A 16,206-nucleotide genomic window follows, 5' to 3' on the forward strand; every position below is an offset into this window, starting at 1 on the left:
TGCTGTCTGGACAGCCATTAATTGCACCTAAAGTTCTGCACTGTTATCGACAATATGTACACCCTAGGCTAAGAACGGCCACTTTATACCTACAGGAAGACAGCAGCCAGCCCAGGCACCCAATACAGCTCTGTAGACGTCCGTGTCACAGGCTGTGAATCCTTCGTCTGGAAAAATTCTAAATCTAATGTTTTTAAGCAAAAATGCCTGGGATGCTCAACTGGTAAAGTCTACACAAAATAACCCTAAATCAAAAGTCACACAATCTGAATGTAGTGATATTTCATTTGTATTTTAATAAACAAAGCTTGCCTGAAGTTCAGAGAGTAAAACAGCTGTGCTGGTCAGCCTAACAGACCAGGCAGTGGTGACACACACCTTTAATCTCAGTAGTCATGCTAGTCTGCCATAAAAACCGGGCAGTGCACGCCTTTAATCCCAGCCCTAGAGAGGAATATAAGACAGGAGGAGACAGCTCTCGCTCAAAGTCTCATTCTTTGAGAGATTCCAGGAGGCAGGATAGCCAGTTCAGACTGAGGCAGGGGTAAAAGCCAGTGGCTGGCTGTTTTTCTTCCCTGACCTTCAAGTTGAACCCCAATTTCTGTCTCTGGGTTTTATTAATTGCACTATACCTAAACATGACTTATCCCAGCATTCTGGATGAAATATTGACTCACACTCCAAGATGGGAACTGACCTTGGCAAGTGTCCCTTCTACGCAGTACCCCGCAATGATGACGCCGTTCCTCTTGTCTGTACACCAACTCTCAAACAGCTCTCTGGATAAGCCATTTTGAATCATGCCTGGCGAGGCCATGACAACACTGGGGCCAATGTCATCAAAGTGATCCATGCTCTGAGAGACAAAGGAAGGAGTCAAAGCAGTTTTCACCGGGGGCCATCACACTGCTGGAGGAGTTGTGTTTAAACACCAAGTCTTAAAATGAAAATGTGCCAGGCATGGTGGCCTTTAATCCCGGCACACAGAAGGCAGAGACAGGTGGTGGATCTCTGTGAGTTCAAGGCCATCCTGGTCCACAGAGAGAGTTCCAGGATAGCCAGGGCTATGTAGAAAGACCATCTCAAAAAACCAAAACCAACCAACCAGACGAACAAAATCAGCACGTTAGCTCTGTAAACATGTTATTTAAAAAGCATTTGGTTGTAAATATATTGAAAACAGATTTGATTTAATTGATCTTGGAAAGCCAAACACGGGTGTTTTATAAATTCATACATGGAACTTGCAGAGCCAATCAAAAAGGACCAGATGTGAACAACAGAATCTAAACCTGTGACCTGCCATATTTTTCCTGTCAGGAGTTTCTTCCTGTGGCAGAAGAGATCCAAGTTATAGCTGCAAACTGAAGGTACGTGGAGACCCAGAGCAAGGGCAGGCCCAACTACAGCGAGTTCCAGCACTGTGATGCAGGCCCAGCTACAGTGAGTCCCAGCGCCCCAGCACCGAGGTGAGGGGTGTAAGTAGGAAGCCTCAGCAGGAGGGCTGCAGTCTGCCCTGCCTGCCCCATGCCCCTCTGCCTCCCCTCCTCCACAGGCATCACCTTGAGGTTGCTGATGTGCTTGAAAACGAAGGGGTTGTTGATGTTGATCTGCTTCCGGATCTTGTCATTCATGGCGTTCACGTAGGTCTGGTACACCGCCATGCACTTCTTGGCCAGAGAGGATGCGTAGTAAATGGGAATGTCATGCAGCTCTGGGTGGTTCTGCCAGTACTCGTCTACAGAGATTGTATGAGAGGCAGACATCACTTGGCAGATGAGGTAAAATTCAAATAACTAACGATAACAAAATTAACTTTAAAGAGTTTGAACAACTGAGAAATGAAGATCCATACAACTGTATTTAAATAAGTTTGAGAAAAACTACTGATGGAGGAAGGTCATTGGCTAATAAAGGAACTGCCTTGGCCCATTTTATTGGTTAGGACATAGGTAGGTGGAGTAAACAGAACAGAACACTGGGAGGAAGAGGAAGTGAGCTCAGACTCGACAGCTCTGCTCTCTGGGGAGCAGAGGCCATGCTCCCCTCTCCTGGGCAGATGCATGCATGAAGCTCCAACCCAGGATGGACTTAGGCTAGAATCTTCCCAGTAAGACCGGTGCTACAGTTTATTAGAAATGGGTTGATCGGGATATCAGAATTAGCCAGTAAGGGCTAGAACTAGTGGGCCAAGCAGTGATTAAATGAATACAGTTTCCGTGTAATTATTTCGGGTAAAGCTAGCCGTGCAGGCAGCTGGGGTGTTGGGGACGCAGCCCCGCCGCCGCCCATATTACTACAAACTACTCTGTTTCTTATTAATGCAAACTACAAATCTAAATACTGGTATAACATCTAAAAATAAAATAAAGCTGTGACAATAAGTCAAAGATGTGGAAGCTTCAACAAATACTTCATTTTAAATTTATGCTGATTAATAGACCGTAACTTCCTACTCCCCTCGAGGTTTTAATACAAGTATTATTAATGTAATTATTATTTTAAACAGCTTATCAACTGCAGTCATATTATTTATAATTATATTTCCAAAAACCTTTTACACAAACCACTCATTACTAATTACCGAGAGCAGTGAACAACACCCTCACAAGAAGGCCTGTTTTCAGGGAATTCATTCATCCCAGCACTTTATACAGAGCACAGCCGATCAGCTGCTCAGGGGCGCCCAGGAAATGCTTGTCTAGCGTGAGGGCTGTAGGATCTGGAGCACACATGCACTATGGGGCGCTAACACTGAGAGGTCATTCATGATACCTGTAAATAGTCTTCTGCCTGGATAACGGACATTTTTGTGACACCTGGTACCCTTCACAGGGTCACCTGGCAGCACCACATCCACGCCTCTACACTCTGCTGGTTCCGACTGCTCTTCCTCACTGTTTGATAGACCGACCTGACTCACCATCGGGTTCGCTAGACTGAACAGCGCAGTCTGGGAGAGACTGACTGGCCCTTAGCTGGGTCAGCCCATCTTCCTCTGCCTGTTTTCCACTCAATGCGGTAAAAACACTGTCCCCAGTGGAGGCGGCAGCACTGAGTGTGCAGGAGGCAGTCCCTCTAGTTCTCCTCACACTCCATCAACACAGGGCTGACCGTCCACGCCTACGAGAATGCTTCCCTCATAGAATCAGGACAGGCCAAGTTCACAGCACAATGCACACCAGTCTTGGTTCAAAGTTGTGCAAACTGACCGAAGTCTTTGGAAGACAGAAAAGCAGAAAAAAGAAAATCACACCTATTTCTATGATTCATTTGTTTGTATTTTCACCTAAACAGAAGCACAGCAGCTGTAGTTTTTGAGTCCTATTTTGTTGTTGTTGCACACTTAGTACTCTGAAAATCTATAATCCGTCCTGAGACTTCTTACATTCACTGATGTGGCATTTCCTGAAAACAATGCTAAAGGGTCAGGCCTGGGCTCCCATTCTCAGCTAACCTGGGCTGTATAGTAAAGTCTAACAAACCCTGTTTGGAATTCTATCACTGCTCCACTGATCACTTGTGAGGGCCGACTGGCCAAGGGGCTGAGCTGGATGGAAGACTGCGTGCTCTGAATAAAGGGCGCGGGTTGCACGCTCTTGGAAGGTAGACATACTGGCAGCAAGCCACGATTTTGCATCTTGGTTCAGATTCCTCATCCCCCTTGGGAACAAGGAAGTGGCAGCAGCAGAGAGCTGGACCCCAGCGGGAACAGTGGAGCAGCAGGTGACACTGTAACACGGCCCAGATTCCCCATTCTGTTTTGGAGTCATTGTGCATGGATTTTGCTATTAATAAAAGGTCACGCAGTCTTCCATCCCAGACTTCTTTCATGAAAACCCTCAAATAATAACGACACTAAGAGTACACACTGCTTATCTCCCTTTGTGTCCTGACAGTGTCACCGCTACTCTAGAAGTGCTCATGTTGGAAGGAAGGCTTCTGACACCAATGGGAAGCACAGCGGCTTGGCTCTTGTATCAGAGGACGTGAGATGCCAGGTCCCCATGTTGCTCCCATGGCACGGGGGACTGAACCTGGGGTCTCATGCTTGCTGAGCAGGTGATCTACCACTGAGTCACCAAAGTGAATTTTTAGAAGAAAAATGATCTGGGCAGTGGTGGCACACACCTTTAATCCCAGCACTTGGGAGGCAGAGGCAGGCGGATCTCCGTGAGTTCAAGATCAGCCTGATCTACAGAGCAAGTCCCAGGACAGGCTCCAAAGCTACAGAAAAACCCTGCCTCAAAAATAAAATAAAATAAAATAAAAATAAATAAATAAATAAAAAAGGATAAAGAAAGATGAAATGCTGTTTACAAGGCTGTGAGAGTAGGTGGATTTCGCCGTCGCCCAAATACCTAGAATTAGTAGCAGCTCCTGAGCTCGTCCGAGAGCAAAGACAGGAATGAGCCCCCGGCCCCCTCTGTTGACAATGTCATGCACAGTGTTGCAGAATCTTGCTTCTCGCTCTTCGCGCTTCTCATGGATGTGGGTCCCATAGGTAGATTCCTAAATAACAGGTGACATGTGTAAGACCAAGACCATTTTACCCTGGAGAATTCAGAACAAAAGCTGAGGCTGAGATTCATTTCTTCAACAACGTGGCATTAACCTGAATATATGCTGTTATAGTAATAACTAAAAAAAAAACAGTAAATAAATTAGAATTTCAATCTTAAGGCCAATGTTACAGAAATGGAGCCAGGGAATAGCATAAACTGTTCCTTTTGGGGGCTTGAGAGAGGGCTCAGTGGTTAGGGGCACTGGCTGCTCTTCCAGAAGACCTGAGTTCAATTCCTAGCAACCACATGGTACTCAGAACCATCTGTAATGAGACCCGATGCCCTCTTCTGGTGTGCAGGTATACATGAAGGCAGAACACTGTATACATAATAAATAAATAAATCTTAAAAAACAATGTTCTTCCCTTAGGATAACTTTGCTGGATGTTTTATCCTCCGACCCCGGAGAAGCCAAAGCTCCATAAGCAGAAGTGGGTCATGGTTCCTGGGTTGGTACTCAGGTGCCATTACTCAGGAACTGCTGCTTTCCCCGGACTCATCCTGAATGCAGATGACAAGGGCCGGCTACTCGCTGCAGCAGCCAGGGAAGCCGTGCTAGGAAGCACCAGCTAAGCCATGTGGAGCCACAGGCACAGCACCAGGCAGGCGCCCGCCACACTCGGGCAGCTCATGTCCAGGCCACAGCCAAAGAGACCAAAGGTATTTGATGTTCCTGCGTCTATGACAGGCCCAGAGGATGCCTGTTCCCTGACCCTGTGCCAGCCATCACTCCCTCACAGTGCTTCTGAAGACAGCCATCCTCTTGTGTCCTTGAGACCTGAAAACTAAGAAAATGTGACAAGTGTCCCGCGGAAAAGGCCAAAGCCAGCAGCATTGCAAAGGCAGTGGGACATCTCTAACACCGTTTAATATGCCCTTCTAACAGCCTCACTAGAAAAGATATGCAGGCCACAGGTAGGCACACCCTGTCTCCCCACACTGCTGAGAGTGACCATGTTTCTAAAACTAGACTAGAATTAACTTCACAGCAAAGGGGTCCCAAGAGAGCCAAGAAAATCTTCACATAAAAAACATAAACTTTCATGTGATTTTTTTCCACTAGAAAAAGTTCTGATTCCATTGTACTAACTATAACCCAGTCCGTTAATACTTACAATAATAAGAATGTCTGGCTTAATATTAGGAATTTCAGCAGCCATGAGATGTCTGTCTTCTTGTCTTGAGAAATCGCCTGTATACAACAGCTGTGAGAAAGCAAAGCTAAAAAATCAAGACTTCCGTGCCCTGGTAAGCAGCTGATCCCTGAAGTCTAATAGTAAGATTGACTTTAAAAAAGAAAACCCACCTGCCTACACTTGAGGAATTTTAATCCTAAATGTGTAACCAAGTCATGAAGGTCACCCTGTGTTCATATTACCCAATTTTTCAGAAAAATATATCCCACATCAGTTTAATTCCCAGTGAGAACTGAGATGTGCACCCTGCTATTTCCTGCTTATTTTTGGTGCCCTGCAGCACAGGACAAGAATAAGCAACCTGATGGCTCTGTCCAACTCATGTGCAGACACTTCAAACAGACGAGCAGCTTTAAGGTTCACTAAAACCTTGTTCTCTGCTGTCTAAAGCAGAACCCCTGAAAACTTACAAGGCTTCCCCTCCAGGTCTTATTCAATGGGTATTTTCAAAAAGCTGCTTGGCTGATTCTGGGCTGCCGCCAGAATGCAGACAGCTAGCTGCTCTAGAGTCCAGGGCAGCAAGATGGCTGTTAGTAAAGGCAGTGCTGCCAAGCCTAAGACTGGAGTTCAAGCCCTGGAACTCACATGGTTGAAGAAATAACTCCAGAGATGTCCTCTTACCTACCTACACACACACACACACACACACACAGAGAGAGAGAGAGAGAGAGAGAGAGAGAGAGAGAGAGAGAGAGAGAGAGAGAGAGAGAGAGAGAGAGACAGAGAGAGGGAGAAATCAGGCCACTCTGGTCAGGTGTTTACCTGAACCCTTCCGAATCATGGACATACACATGAAATCATGTCTTAATTTAGTTAACTAACTTCAGCTTTATTGTGTATGTGGTGAGTAGGTGCATTCCACAGCATGGGGGAGGTCAGAGGGCAACTTTCGGGAGCTGGTTCTCTCCTTCTACTGTGGGCTCTAGGAACTGAACGCAGGTCCTCAAGCTTATACAGAAAACACTTCCACATGCTGAGCAATCTCATCCATCCATGTTTGAGTTTTAAACAGAAGCAGTCGCTAAGATGGTTTTTCCCTAACCAGTTTTCTGAAGCCACTGAAGTGGACCAAGCCTGCAGTGAACGGCTGGGGAACCAGCTCTGTTATAACGGGGAGGGAACAGCAGTGATGGAGCTTTAGCTTTTTTGTGTCCTAACTCTCTGCAAAGCTTGGGGAAGTTTCCACACCTCTCAGGGCAGGAAGCTCTACACTGACTGCTCTTGGGGAGAAGGATCCAAGCTACAGCGTACCTTCACACCTGCAATCTCGATCATAAACATGGCCGCTCCCAGGACGTGGCCAGCATGGTAACACCAGAACTTGATTCCCGCGACCTCCTTAACTTCATGGAAGTTGATGGTTTCGATTTTGTCCATACTTTCTTCTAAGTCCGTCTCCGTGTACAGCATGTCATCTGCTGATATGTTGCTGAAATTGGAGATGACATATGGGTACAGCTTTCCTTAATGCCGCGGTCCATAGAGATGGGCTATAGCTAAGGGATAGAGCATTTGCCGGAAGGCACAGGCTCCAGGCTCAGTCCCCATACTGAAAACTCAACAGCAACAAAGCCTACAGCACTTAGACTCTCAGACAGTTTCCATAACTACAGTACAAAGGAGTGCATGGCTACGAAGCTTAACTGTGAGCCAAGTGTGACTCAAAACCCCTAACCCTGTGGAGCCAGGGTCTCACTAGGCTGCTCAAGCTGACCTTGAACTTGTAACCTCCCTATATGAGCCTTAGGTGGGATCATGGGTTTGTGCTACAAGGCCCAGCTACACAAATCGCTCTTTAATATGGTATTCTTAGCTTCTATACACACGAACACATGTTTATACACATGGACACGAGGTGGACATTCTCCGCTGGTCTGGAAAAGGATTTCTCTTAATGTTGTGGATAATATCTCCTGAAAACTATAAAAAAGAACTTCACAGACTCTATAGCCACAATGGATGGCTTCACCAGTCAGGCTGTCTCTTAACGGGCCGCTTTAGGTAAACAACCCACTTGTCCCCATGCTCTGTCTGTAAAGTGGGATTTACAGGGGAGCTGGCATGAGCTGCTGAGGGTGAGAGGGCTGGGCACTGAGGACTCCGGGCACTGGCTAACAGCGTTAGCATTATTAAGCTCTTTCCATCCCCTTGTATTCACACATGAGGAGTAACAAACACCGTGGTAGCTACCCAAGTAAAAGTCGACTGCTGAAGGCCAACACTTCACACTGGGGGTGTCACAAACATGCTGGACTCTTTGTGGTAGAGGAGTGGACATTTCTCTTACAACTGGTGCCAACTTCCCCAGAGAACAGCATCACCCGGTCAGACTGCCCAAAGAACCCCTATGCTTACTGTAGTCAGCCTTAAATAACAGAATGGCCAAGCGCTACTCACAGAACATTTCTGTCAAACCTTTTCAGTTCTACCCTTACTCAGATCTGAAAGGACGCAAAACCACACACAGACTGAAGTCGGATGGTGCTGATGCACAACTGTACTCTGCAGCTAGATTATGGCATCCTTGAAACAACGCGGCCTGCGCCTGACCTGCGAGGATGGGCTGCAGCTTGCATGACCCACTGAGGTGACTTTTTTTTTTATTGACTTTTATTGAGCTCTACATTTTTCTCTGCTCCCCTCCCCTTCAACCTTCTCCCAAAGTCCCCATGCTCCCAATTTGCTTAGGAGATCTTGTCTTTTTTTACTTTCTACTTCCCATGTAGATTATATCTATGTAAGTCTCTCTTAGTGTCCTCATTGTTGTCTAAGTTCTCTAGGATTGTGATTTGTGGACTGGTTTTCTTTGTTTTATGTTTAAAAACCACCTATGAGTGAGTACATGTGATAATTGTCTTTATGGGTCTGGGTTACCTTACTTAAAATGATGTTTTCTAGCTCCATCCATTTTCCTGCAAAATTCAAGATGTTGTCATTTTTTGCTGCTGTGTAGTACTCTACTGTGCAAATGTACCACAATAAAGAAATGCTCAACATTTTTAATCATCAGAGAAATGCAAACCAAAATAACTCTGAGATTCCATCTTACACCTGTTAGATTGGCCAAGATAAAAAATACTGATAACTTATGCTGGAGAGGTTGTGAGGAAAAGAGAACACTTCTGCATTACTGGTGGGAGTGCAAGCTGGTATAGCCCCTTTGGATATCAGTGTGGCGATTTCTCAGAAAATTAGGAAACAACCTTCCTCAAGATTCACTTTTGGGTGTATATCCAAAGGATGCTCAACTGTTCCACAAGGACATGTGCTCAACTATGTTCATAGCAGCTTTGTTTGTCATAGCCAGAACCTGGAAACAACCTAAATGCCCCTTGATCGAAGAATGGATAAGGACTCACCTGACTTTGACATAGTCTGAGAGGAGCCATCTGTAAATAGCCTTCGTGGCGTGAGTCATAAATGTCCGTCCTTTGAAGCTTGTTTTCTGGAGGAACCAGGGCAGCGCCCCACAGTGATCCAAATGGAAGCTGACAAGGAAACAGGGCCATGAGTGCTCTGGACACTAGAGGCCGGGACCCCAGCGAGGTTCTGCTCAGCGGACAACTTGTGCCAAGCACATAAGGGCGCTTCCAGGAGACCAAGCAGATGCTTGTCCATTCTCTCCTTTTCTGACAGGGGTCTCAGCGGGTTCGGTAGCTAGTACTTCTACCTCTGTGCCTTCTCGATACTCCCTCCCCCTCTATCAGTAATCAATTCGAAGGGGACAATGTAAAACAAATCTACACTTGGCAGAATTTTAACAAACAACTTAGTGAAATAAAATTGAAACGTGTCACCATCTTTAGATGAAGTTCTTCAAGACAGTCTTGCTGTGCCGCCTGCACTGGCCTCAGACACATAGCAATGCTCTGTCCTCAGCCTCCCGGGTGCTGGCATTACAGGCGTGCACCACCTATGTGAAGCTCTTACTGAGGGATGGGACAAGACAGCGAAGACTTCCTCGGTGTCAGCTGAGGATGGCCACAGAGGACATGAGCTTTCCACCACCTCTCGCTGCACGGCACACACATCTCCCAGCCAGCATCTCTAGCCTCACACAGCGGTGCTGGTTTAGACTTAGAGACCCAAACTGTGTTTCCTAATAGAAAATATTTACTTTTGTTTCTTTCATTTTATTTTTGAGACGAGGTCCCACTATGCAGCTCTGACTGATGGAACTCAAGGGAAGATCAGGCTGGTCTCAAACTCACAGAGATCTGCCTGCCTCTGCCTCTAAGTGTTGGGACTAAAGGCCTGTGCCACCACTCCCAGCTTATTAGAAAACAAAACAAACATCTGCCCAGCAAGATGGCTCAGAGAATACAGGTACTTGCCAATAAGCCTGACCACAGAGTTGAACCACCAGGACCCACAGTGGGAGGGGAAAAGCAGCTCCCACACATTGTCTTCTGATCTCCCGATGAACACTGCGGGAAGTGCGCGCGCGCGCGCACACACACACACACACACAATAAATGTAAACAAAACCCCACACCAAATCCTGGGAAGACTGATCTTCACAGAAAGGCTTGAGAAGTGACGCTGTCAATAAAGGGAAACTTACTGACTGATTAGCAAGAGGTCGATCTCAGCGGGGTCGATGAGGTCAATGTAAGGAAGAGCATCCATTCCTTCCAGGCCAGGGTGGATCCCACAGTCCAGCTGAAGGAAGAAAATCTCAGCAAACAGATCTCAAGCTGCTACACATCTGACGAACACCCATGCAGCAGACAGACCACATTCAGAGGAGCCCAGGGAGTGGGCACTCGGACCTCGGTCTCATGAAAGACGAGGTTGTGCCCAAAGCAGCTCTCACGTTTAAGACACAGCTCACAGTTAGCAGCACGGGATACAGAACACAAGACATCACTGGGGTTCCTCTTCAAGCTCGTTGTTACCAAACGGTATTTCCAGTCTGTAGGTGTGAAGTACTTCTCCCATTAGGGAGAGCATCAACACATTCCTACGAGCTGATGACTGGGGATTTACTCTATGGGGTTTTATTGCCAAGTTAATAAATTCTTAAATAGCTGGGCAGTAGTGGCGCACGCCTTTAATCCCAGCACTCGGGAGGCAGAGGCAGGTGGATCTCTGTGAGTTCAAGGCCAGCCTGGTCTACAAGAGCTAGTTCCAGGACAGGCTCCAAAGCAGCACAGAGAAACCCTGTCTCGAAAAACCAAATAAATAAATAAAATAAAATAAAACAAAAATAAATAAATCCTTAAATGAATTACTCAGGTGGGTGCTACAGAGCTGGCTCAGTGGTTAGGAACACTGGCTGCTCTTCCAGTGGAACCTGGTTTGACACCCAGCAACCACATGGAGGCTTACAATCAACTACAGCTCCATTTCCAGGGGATCCACTGCCCTCTCTGGCTTCCACGGGCACCAGGCACACACACACAGTGCATAGGTATCGGTATAGGCCAGACACCCATTCAGATAAATGATTTTTTTAAAACTGGTGACTCTAGGCACATATTGCTGTGTTTTGAAGACAGAAGTGTAACAAAGAGAGAGGGGAACAAAGGAGCAAGAGCCAGTGCCCCACTGGGACCTTAGAAACCAGGGCTCCTGAGCCCTTCACCTGCCAGGCAAGGAGACGGACCTGGCAGAGCGCCAGCTGGACTGAAGCCACTCATGGGCGGTGAAAGCTGACATACATTCAGGGCACTTAAATCCTTGATGTCTTCCAAAGGGGTGGGGTCAGCAGGTTATCCACACACCTTGGGAGCGGACAAGGACGTGCAAGAGACAATAGTCTGGCAGATGTAGTTGGCAGCTTTACAGTCTTACAAGGTATCTTTTTAGGTTACTTAATGCTTTTAGTTACTAAGCACAAGAGTGTTAGTCTTTCTCTCGTCACAGTGTTGACTACATACATCATGCACACCCCTCTTGGCTGGTGCTACAGAGATAACTGGTCACTAGGACAGACCTAACAGACAGTACGGAAGAGCTACACTGTTTTCTTAACTGAACAAATGATCACCAGGCTAGGGTATGATTCAGGGGTAGATCATGTCCTTGGCATTCACAAGGCCCCAAGTTCAATTTCCAGTACCAAACTGCAATGATACCATCAATAATACTTACCATGATTTTTCTCCCTTTGAACTCCAAAATAATGCATGATCTTCCCACTTCTTGTCCAGCGCCACTGCAAACATTCAAATGGAAAAATGATTAAAAAGCAATTAAAGCAGTCCAAATGCCTACAAAACCAGCACTAAGAAGCTACAGCGAGTAAATCAGTGCTCAGTAAGCCTATCTCACTCCACTGCAGTAACATTCAACATAAATTAAAACTCTTTCATGACTTAAACAGCCCTCGAGCGATGGCAGTGGTCATTTTCTGAGACAGATGACAGTTGCAGAGCTCAAACAGAGGATGAGTGCTGGGATAGGAAGGGGTGAAAAGTGGTCCTTGGGAGCTGAGGGACATTTAGGATTTACATGAGCAGAGTCACACAGCACTTCTAGAACAACCATTTCTGATCAAGTCACCAAGTCACAGTCTGTCATCTGGAGATCACTATACCAAGCAGCTTGGTCACCCATGGTTTCAGACCTCCCCTTTCTCGCACATCTTAAGCTAAACATAACTGCTTCTTGGTTATCTTTTCCCAAAAATCTAGCTTACAATTCACTCAGTGCTCTCACGCAAGGTACTAACTGCCCAGAACAGATGTGCGCCTGACACCATGAGGTAATCAGACCTCAAAGACTTTGTGGTCTGGCAGCAAACAGGTAGGAGATGGACCCATGCATACCCATCCACGCTGGGCTAGCCACGGATTAAGAGACGAAGAAATGATGGTGGAACTTTCCTGAAATCCTAGCACATAGGAGGTAAAGGCGAGGCTAGCCTAGTCTAGGGAGAGTTCCAGAACAGCCAGGATACACAGGGAGCCTCCATCTCAAATTTAAAAGTGAATAAATGCCATGCTCGTTTTTTGCTCCAGTTTAAACTCCTGGGTTCTTATCCAGAGGAATTCCTGTTTCATTCCTAAGCCAACTTCCCCACAGAGCTGTCCTCTGCATTTCCTCCCCTCCCATCCACTCCACTCCCCAGCTGCTCCCAGCTGCTTTTCTGAGATTGTCCTTGCTGCTAAGAGCAAGCAGCTCTACTTAACTGGTCCCCTTGGCAGCTACTAGCTCCCTTGTTTAAGGGCTCCTTCAAGTACCAAGCACTTCCCAGCTCCTCTGACTCCACACTCCAGTCTGTCTCGCTGGCTTTCCCATTTCCCCCCACTGATCTGCCTTGACTCTCTAGCCTCTGAAGTCTCTCCTGGGATCTCTTCCCAGCTTCATGGTCCTTACATGTCTGACATGTCGATGACTTCAGAGGTTCTATCTACAGCCCAGACTGTTCTGAATTCTAGACCTCTGACACATACACCTGACATTTAAGCCTCTTTACTGGGGCATCTGCCAGGTACTGCATGTTCAGTATGCCGGGCTAGTTTTTACACTCCTGGACTGGCTCCTTGAGATCGGCTGAGTCTCAGCTCAGGCTTCACCTTCTCAGACCCTTTCTTGACTGCCTACTCTAATGCATCCTTTACTGCAAGCCTCAATCTGCCACCCCACCTCACTGCAGTGCAACACAGATACATTTATGGAGTACTTCACATATTACAATGGCAGCACTATTAAGATTCACATCTGTCTTGTCCACTGCTGTGCAGCTATGGGGTCTGAAATGTTTGCCAAACTCCCGTATCAGAAGCCTTAGAACTGCTAAGTGAAAGAAACCAAGACAAAGGGCTCATCTTGTATGATTCCATTTGTAGGAAATGCCTCAAAAAGGCAAATCCAGAAAAGGAAAATAGATTGATGCTGAGGGCTAGGGAGGGTGGGGAGAAATGAGCATGATTCCTAATGGGCTTTAAAAAAGGGGGGGGGTATTGAAAATATTCTGGAATTAGGTACCGCAGTTGTAAGAAAGGTTATAAAATTCCTCTGGTACACTTTCTGTCCCGGCTGCACCGTCTGTCCTCTTGTCTGTAATGTACCCCCTGTGCTTCATGACTGTCCCTGCAGACAACACCTGAGCAGTTACAAACTCCTCAAGACTTTACTTCATCTCTGGAAACCCGATTCTTCCTCCCTCGTCACCCTCCTTTTACCGGCTACAAGTAACTTGTCACCCAGAACTGCCCCAGCTTAATGACATCCAACCAGGGTTTCTTCATTAATCCATCTTTTCAGTCACAGTGGAGTTGGTTTTTGCTTTTTTCTTGTCACAGTGATGATTGAAGCAAATAACATATGTTGCCACTTCACCCCAAAGTGATATTTTTACTGTCCCTTCTTGACGGCTCAGTGGGTCACTAGCAAAAGGCGTGTGCTTCTAAAGGGGGTAGGGGAAGTAGCCACATTTTAATGTAATTCCCACTGCATTATAAAGTTGCTTCAAATCTCTTGTATACTGTATCTCTTGTATACAAATCTCTTGGCTAGGGGGCTGGAGAGATGCCTCAGAGGTTAAGATCACTGGCTGCTCTTCCAGAGGTCCTGAGTTCAATTCCCAGCAACCACATGGTGGCTCACAACCATCTGTAATGAAATCTGGTGCCCTCTTCTGGCCTGCAGGCATACATGCAGACAGAACACTGTATACAAAATAAATTAATTAAAAAAAAAACCTCACAAATCTCTTGGCTACTATAACTGGTGTGATAAATACTCTTAGAATCTCCACAAGGTCCTTCCTAAGGTGGTACCTGACAGCCTGTCCCAAGTCATCTGCTGTTAACCACAGCCAGAGGAACTTGGCCATGAGTTGGGACTACACTCATGTTCCCCTGGAACACTCTGGCTTTTACACTGCCTTTAATTTCTACAAATTCTTTAACACTCGGGTTGTACATCAATTCCATTTCCAGGGTGCATGAGATATCCTTGCCTCAATCTCAGGAAGTCCCATGTTCAGCCTTTCTGACCCTCAACACAATGCCTCTCCATACCCTTGTAACACGTCAAAGGAGCGCAGCCCATGAGCTCTTCCCCCCACAATGCGAGGAAGTGGCTTCATGAAGGCTACTTTCCTATTAAATAGAATGACTGGGTTTCAGGTCTGACTCCAAGGTAGCTGGCTCCTGTTTTTACAAACTCATTCCAGCACCTCCCCTCCCCCCACACACTTTGCTCTACAATTTAACCAAAGGAGTGGCATCAGTGAACTCACCCTGTGCCTGGTGAGGTATCTGATACTTGAATATGAGGTATCTGATACTTGATTAGTGTATATAGGGGGACGGCACGGACACTTGTGTGCAATCATTGGTAAGCGCTCAGTAATTTTTTTCCCCCTGGTTTGTTTTGCTTTTTGAGACAGGGTTTCTCTGTGTAGCTTTGGAGCCTGTCCTCGAACTCGCTCTGTAGACCAGGCTGGTCTCGAACTCACATTGATTCGCCTGCCTCGGCCTCCTGAGTACTGGAATTAAAGACTTGCGCCACCACCGCCCAGCTTCAGTAAATCTTACCGAATGAATAGATAAAGGATCTGGTTTCTCTCTTTTGAAAAATGTACACATTCACGTGGCGCTAGCTAGTATCTAAAACAGAACGATAATCGTGTGTGGAGTCAAATCGCTCCTCTGCACCAGTACGTTCTTGACCTTTCCAGGCGTGAGGCAATTCTCTGCCAGCATTCCAGAACGCTGAAAGCCCTTTCCACTAAAACCAGACTTTTACGGTAACGGAGCGCTCACTTTCCCTCCGTGACAACTCTGCTTTCTCCTCTGCATTTTCCTCCCGCCTTCTGCTCAGGTCTGAGCTCTGAATGCGCACACTCACAAACCACGTCTTTATTACCCCAGCCATCTGAGCGCACGTGGGGTCTGGAGATCATTAAACAGACGCAGGTCTCCCTTGCACTGCCCTCCTCTACCTGTCGGTTCCCTGTGCGAGATCCAGGCTGGTGCTAATTGGCAAACCCTTCTCTATGAAAGCGCCCAACGACCTGGTTTTTCTTTTCTTTTCAACTCCGACATACCCTCCCCTGGGACTGAAGGAAAAGTAAAATGACATTCAACCTAGCAAGCCCCTCGATCAACATTCTCCAAACCCCGTGAGCCTGGGAGACCGGGCCCGCAGCTGCCTCCGCGGCGACCCCTCCTGGCTCTCCCACATCCGGGGGCTACGCTCCCTCGCTAGCTCGTCCCTTACAGGGGTCGGATCAGCAGCTGGTCGCTCTCCTCTGCAGGAATCGCGGACATCCTGGCAGTCTCAGGAGCAGCGTGGACCAGGAACCCGTTGCCGCAGTCTCTAAACTGAAAACACAGCCACGGCGAACCAAAGGAAGAAAAACCCCCGACCACCAACACACAACTTCCGGCGCGCTCTTGCGCCCAGGGCTGGGCTCGTCTCGTCAACTTCCGGTCGGAGACAGCGGTTCCGCAGGTTCCCCTTTCCGCGCCTTTAGGAACTGGAGGCGC

The 16,206-nt window shown here is 47.0% G+C and overlaps 1 protein-coding gene and 1 non-coding gene across 3 annotated transcripts in view; both read right to left on the reverse strand.

Moving 5' to 3' along the window:
• The window catches only part of Cpsf3 (cleavage and polyadenylation specific factor 3), a 31,806-nt gene extending 15,613 nt beyond the window's left edge, over nucleotides 1-16,193 (reverse strand). The window contains exons 1-9 of one of the 2 annotated variants that reach the window (XR_012911653.1): nucleotides 15,938-16,192; nucleotides 11,858-11,921; nucleotides 10,326-10,423; nucleotides 9,121-9,249; nucleotides 7,013-7,190; nucleotides 5,681-5,770; nucleotides 4,362-4,512; nucleotides 1,563-1,738; nucleotides 698-856 (exon numbers count right to left, since the gene is read on the reverse strand). Coding sequence is in view for 1 of the 2 variants with exons in the window: in XM_075984080.1 (XP_075840195.1) it covers nucleotides 698-856; nucleotides 1,563-1,738; nucleotides 4,362-4,512; nucleotides 5,681-5,770; nucleotides 7,013-7,190; nucleotides 9,121-9,249; nucleotides 10,326-10,423; nucleotides 11,858-11,921; nucleotides 15,938-15,987 (1,095 nt within the window). In the remaining variant the exon portion in view is untranslated. Of the gene's footprint in view, nucleotides 1-697; nucleotides 857-1,562; nucleotides 1,739-4,361; nucleotides 4,513-5,680; nucleotides 5,771-7,012; nucleotides 7,191-9,120; nucleotides 9,250-10,325; nucleotides 10,424-11,857; nucleotides 11,922-15,937 lie in introns of both variants that reach the window. The other variant, XM_075984080.1, reaches the window with a different exon arrangement.
• Nucleotides 14,003-14,127, reverse strand: LOC142856617 (small nucleolar RNA SNORA21). Its single transcript, XR_012911665.1, has one exon. It is a non-coding gene; the product is annotated as a small nucleolar RNA SNORA21 (small nucleolar RNA).
• Nucleotides 16,194-16,206: the final 13 nt, after the last annotated feature.

This window comes from Microtus pennsylvanicus, chromosome 8 (assembly GCF_037038515.1).
Source record: "Microtus pennsylvanicus isolate mMicPen1 chromosome 8, mMicPen1.hap1, whole genome shotgun sequence".
Lineage (NCBI taxonomy): Eukaryota > Metazoa > Chordata > Mammalia > Rodentia > Cricetidae > Microtus > Microtus pennsylvanicus.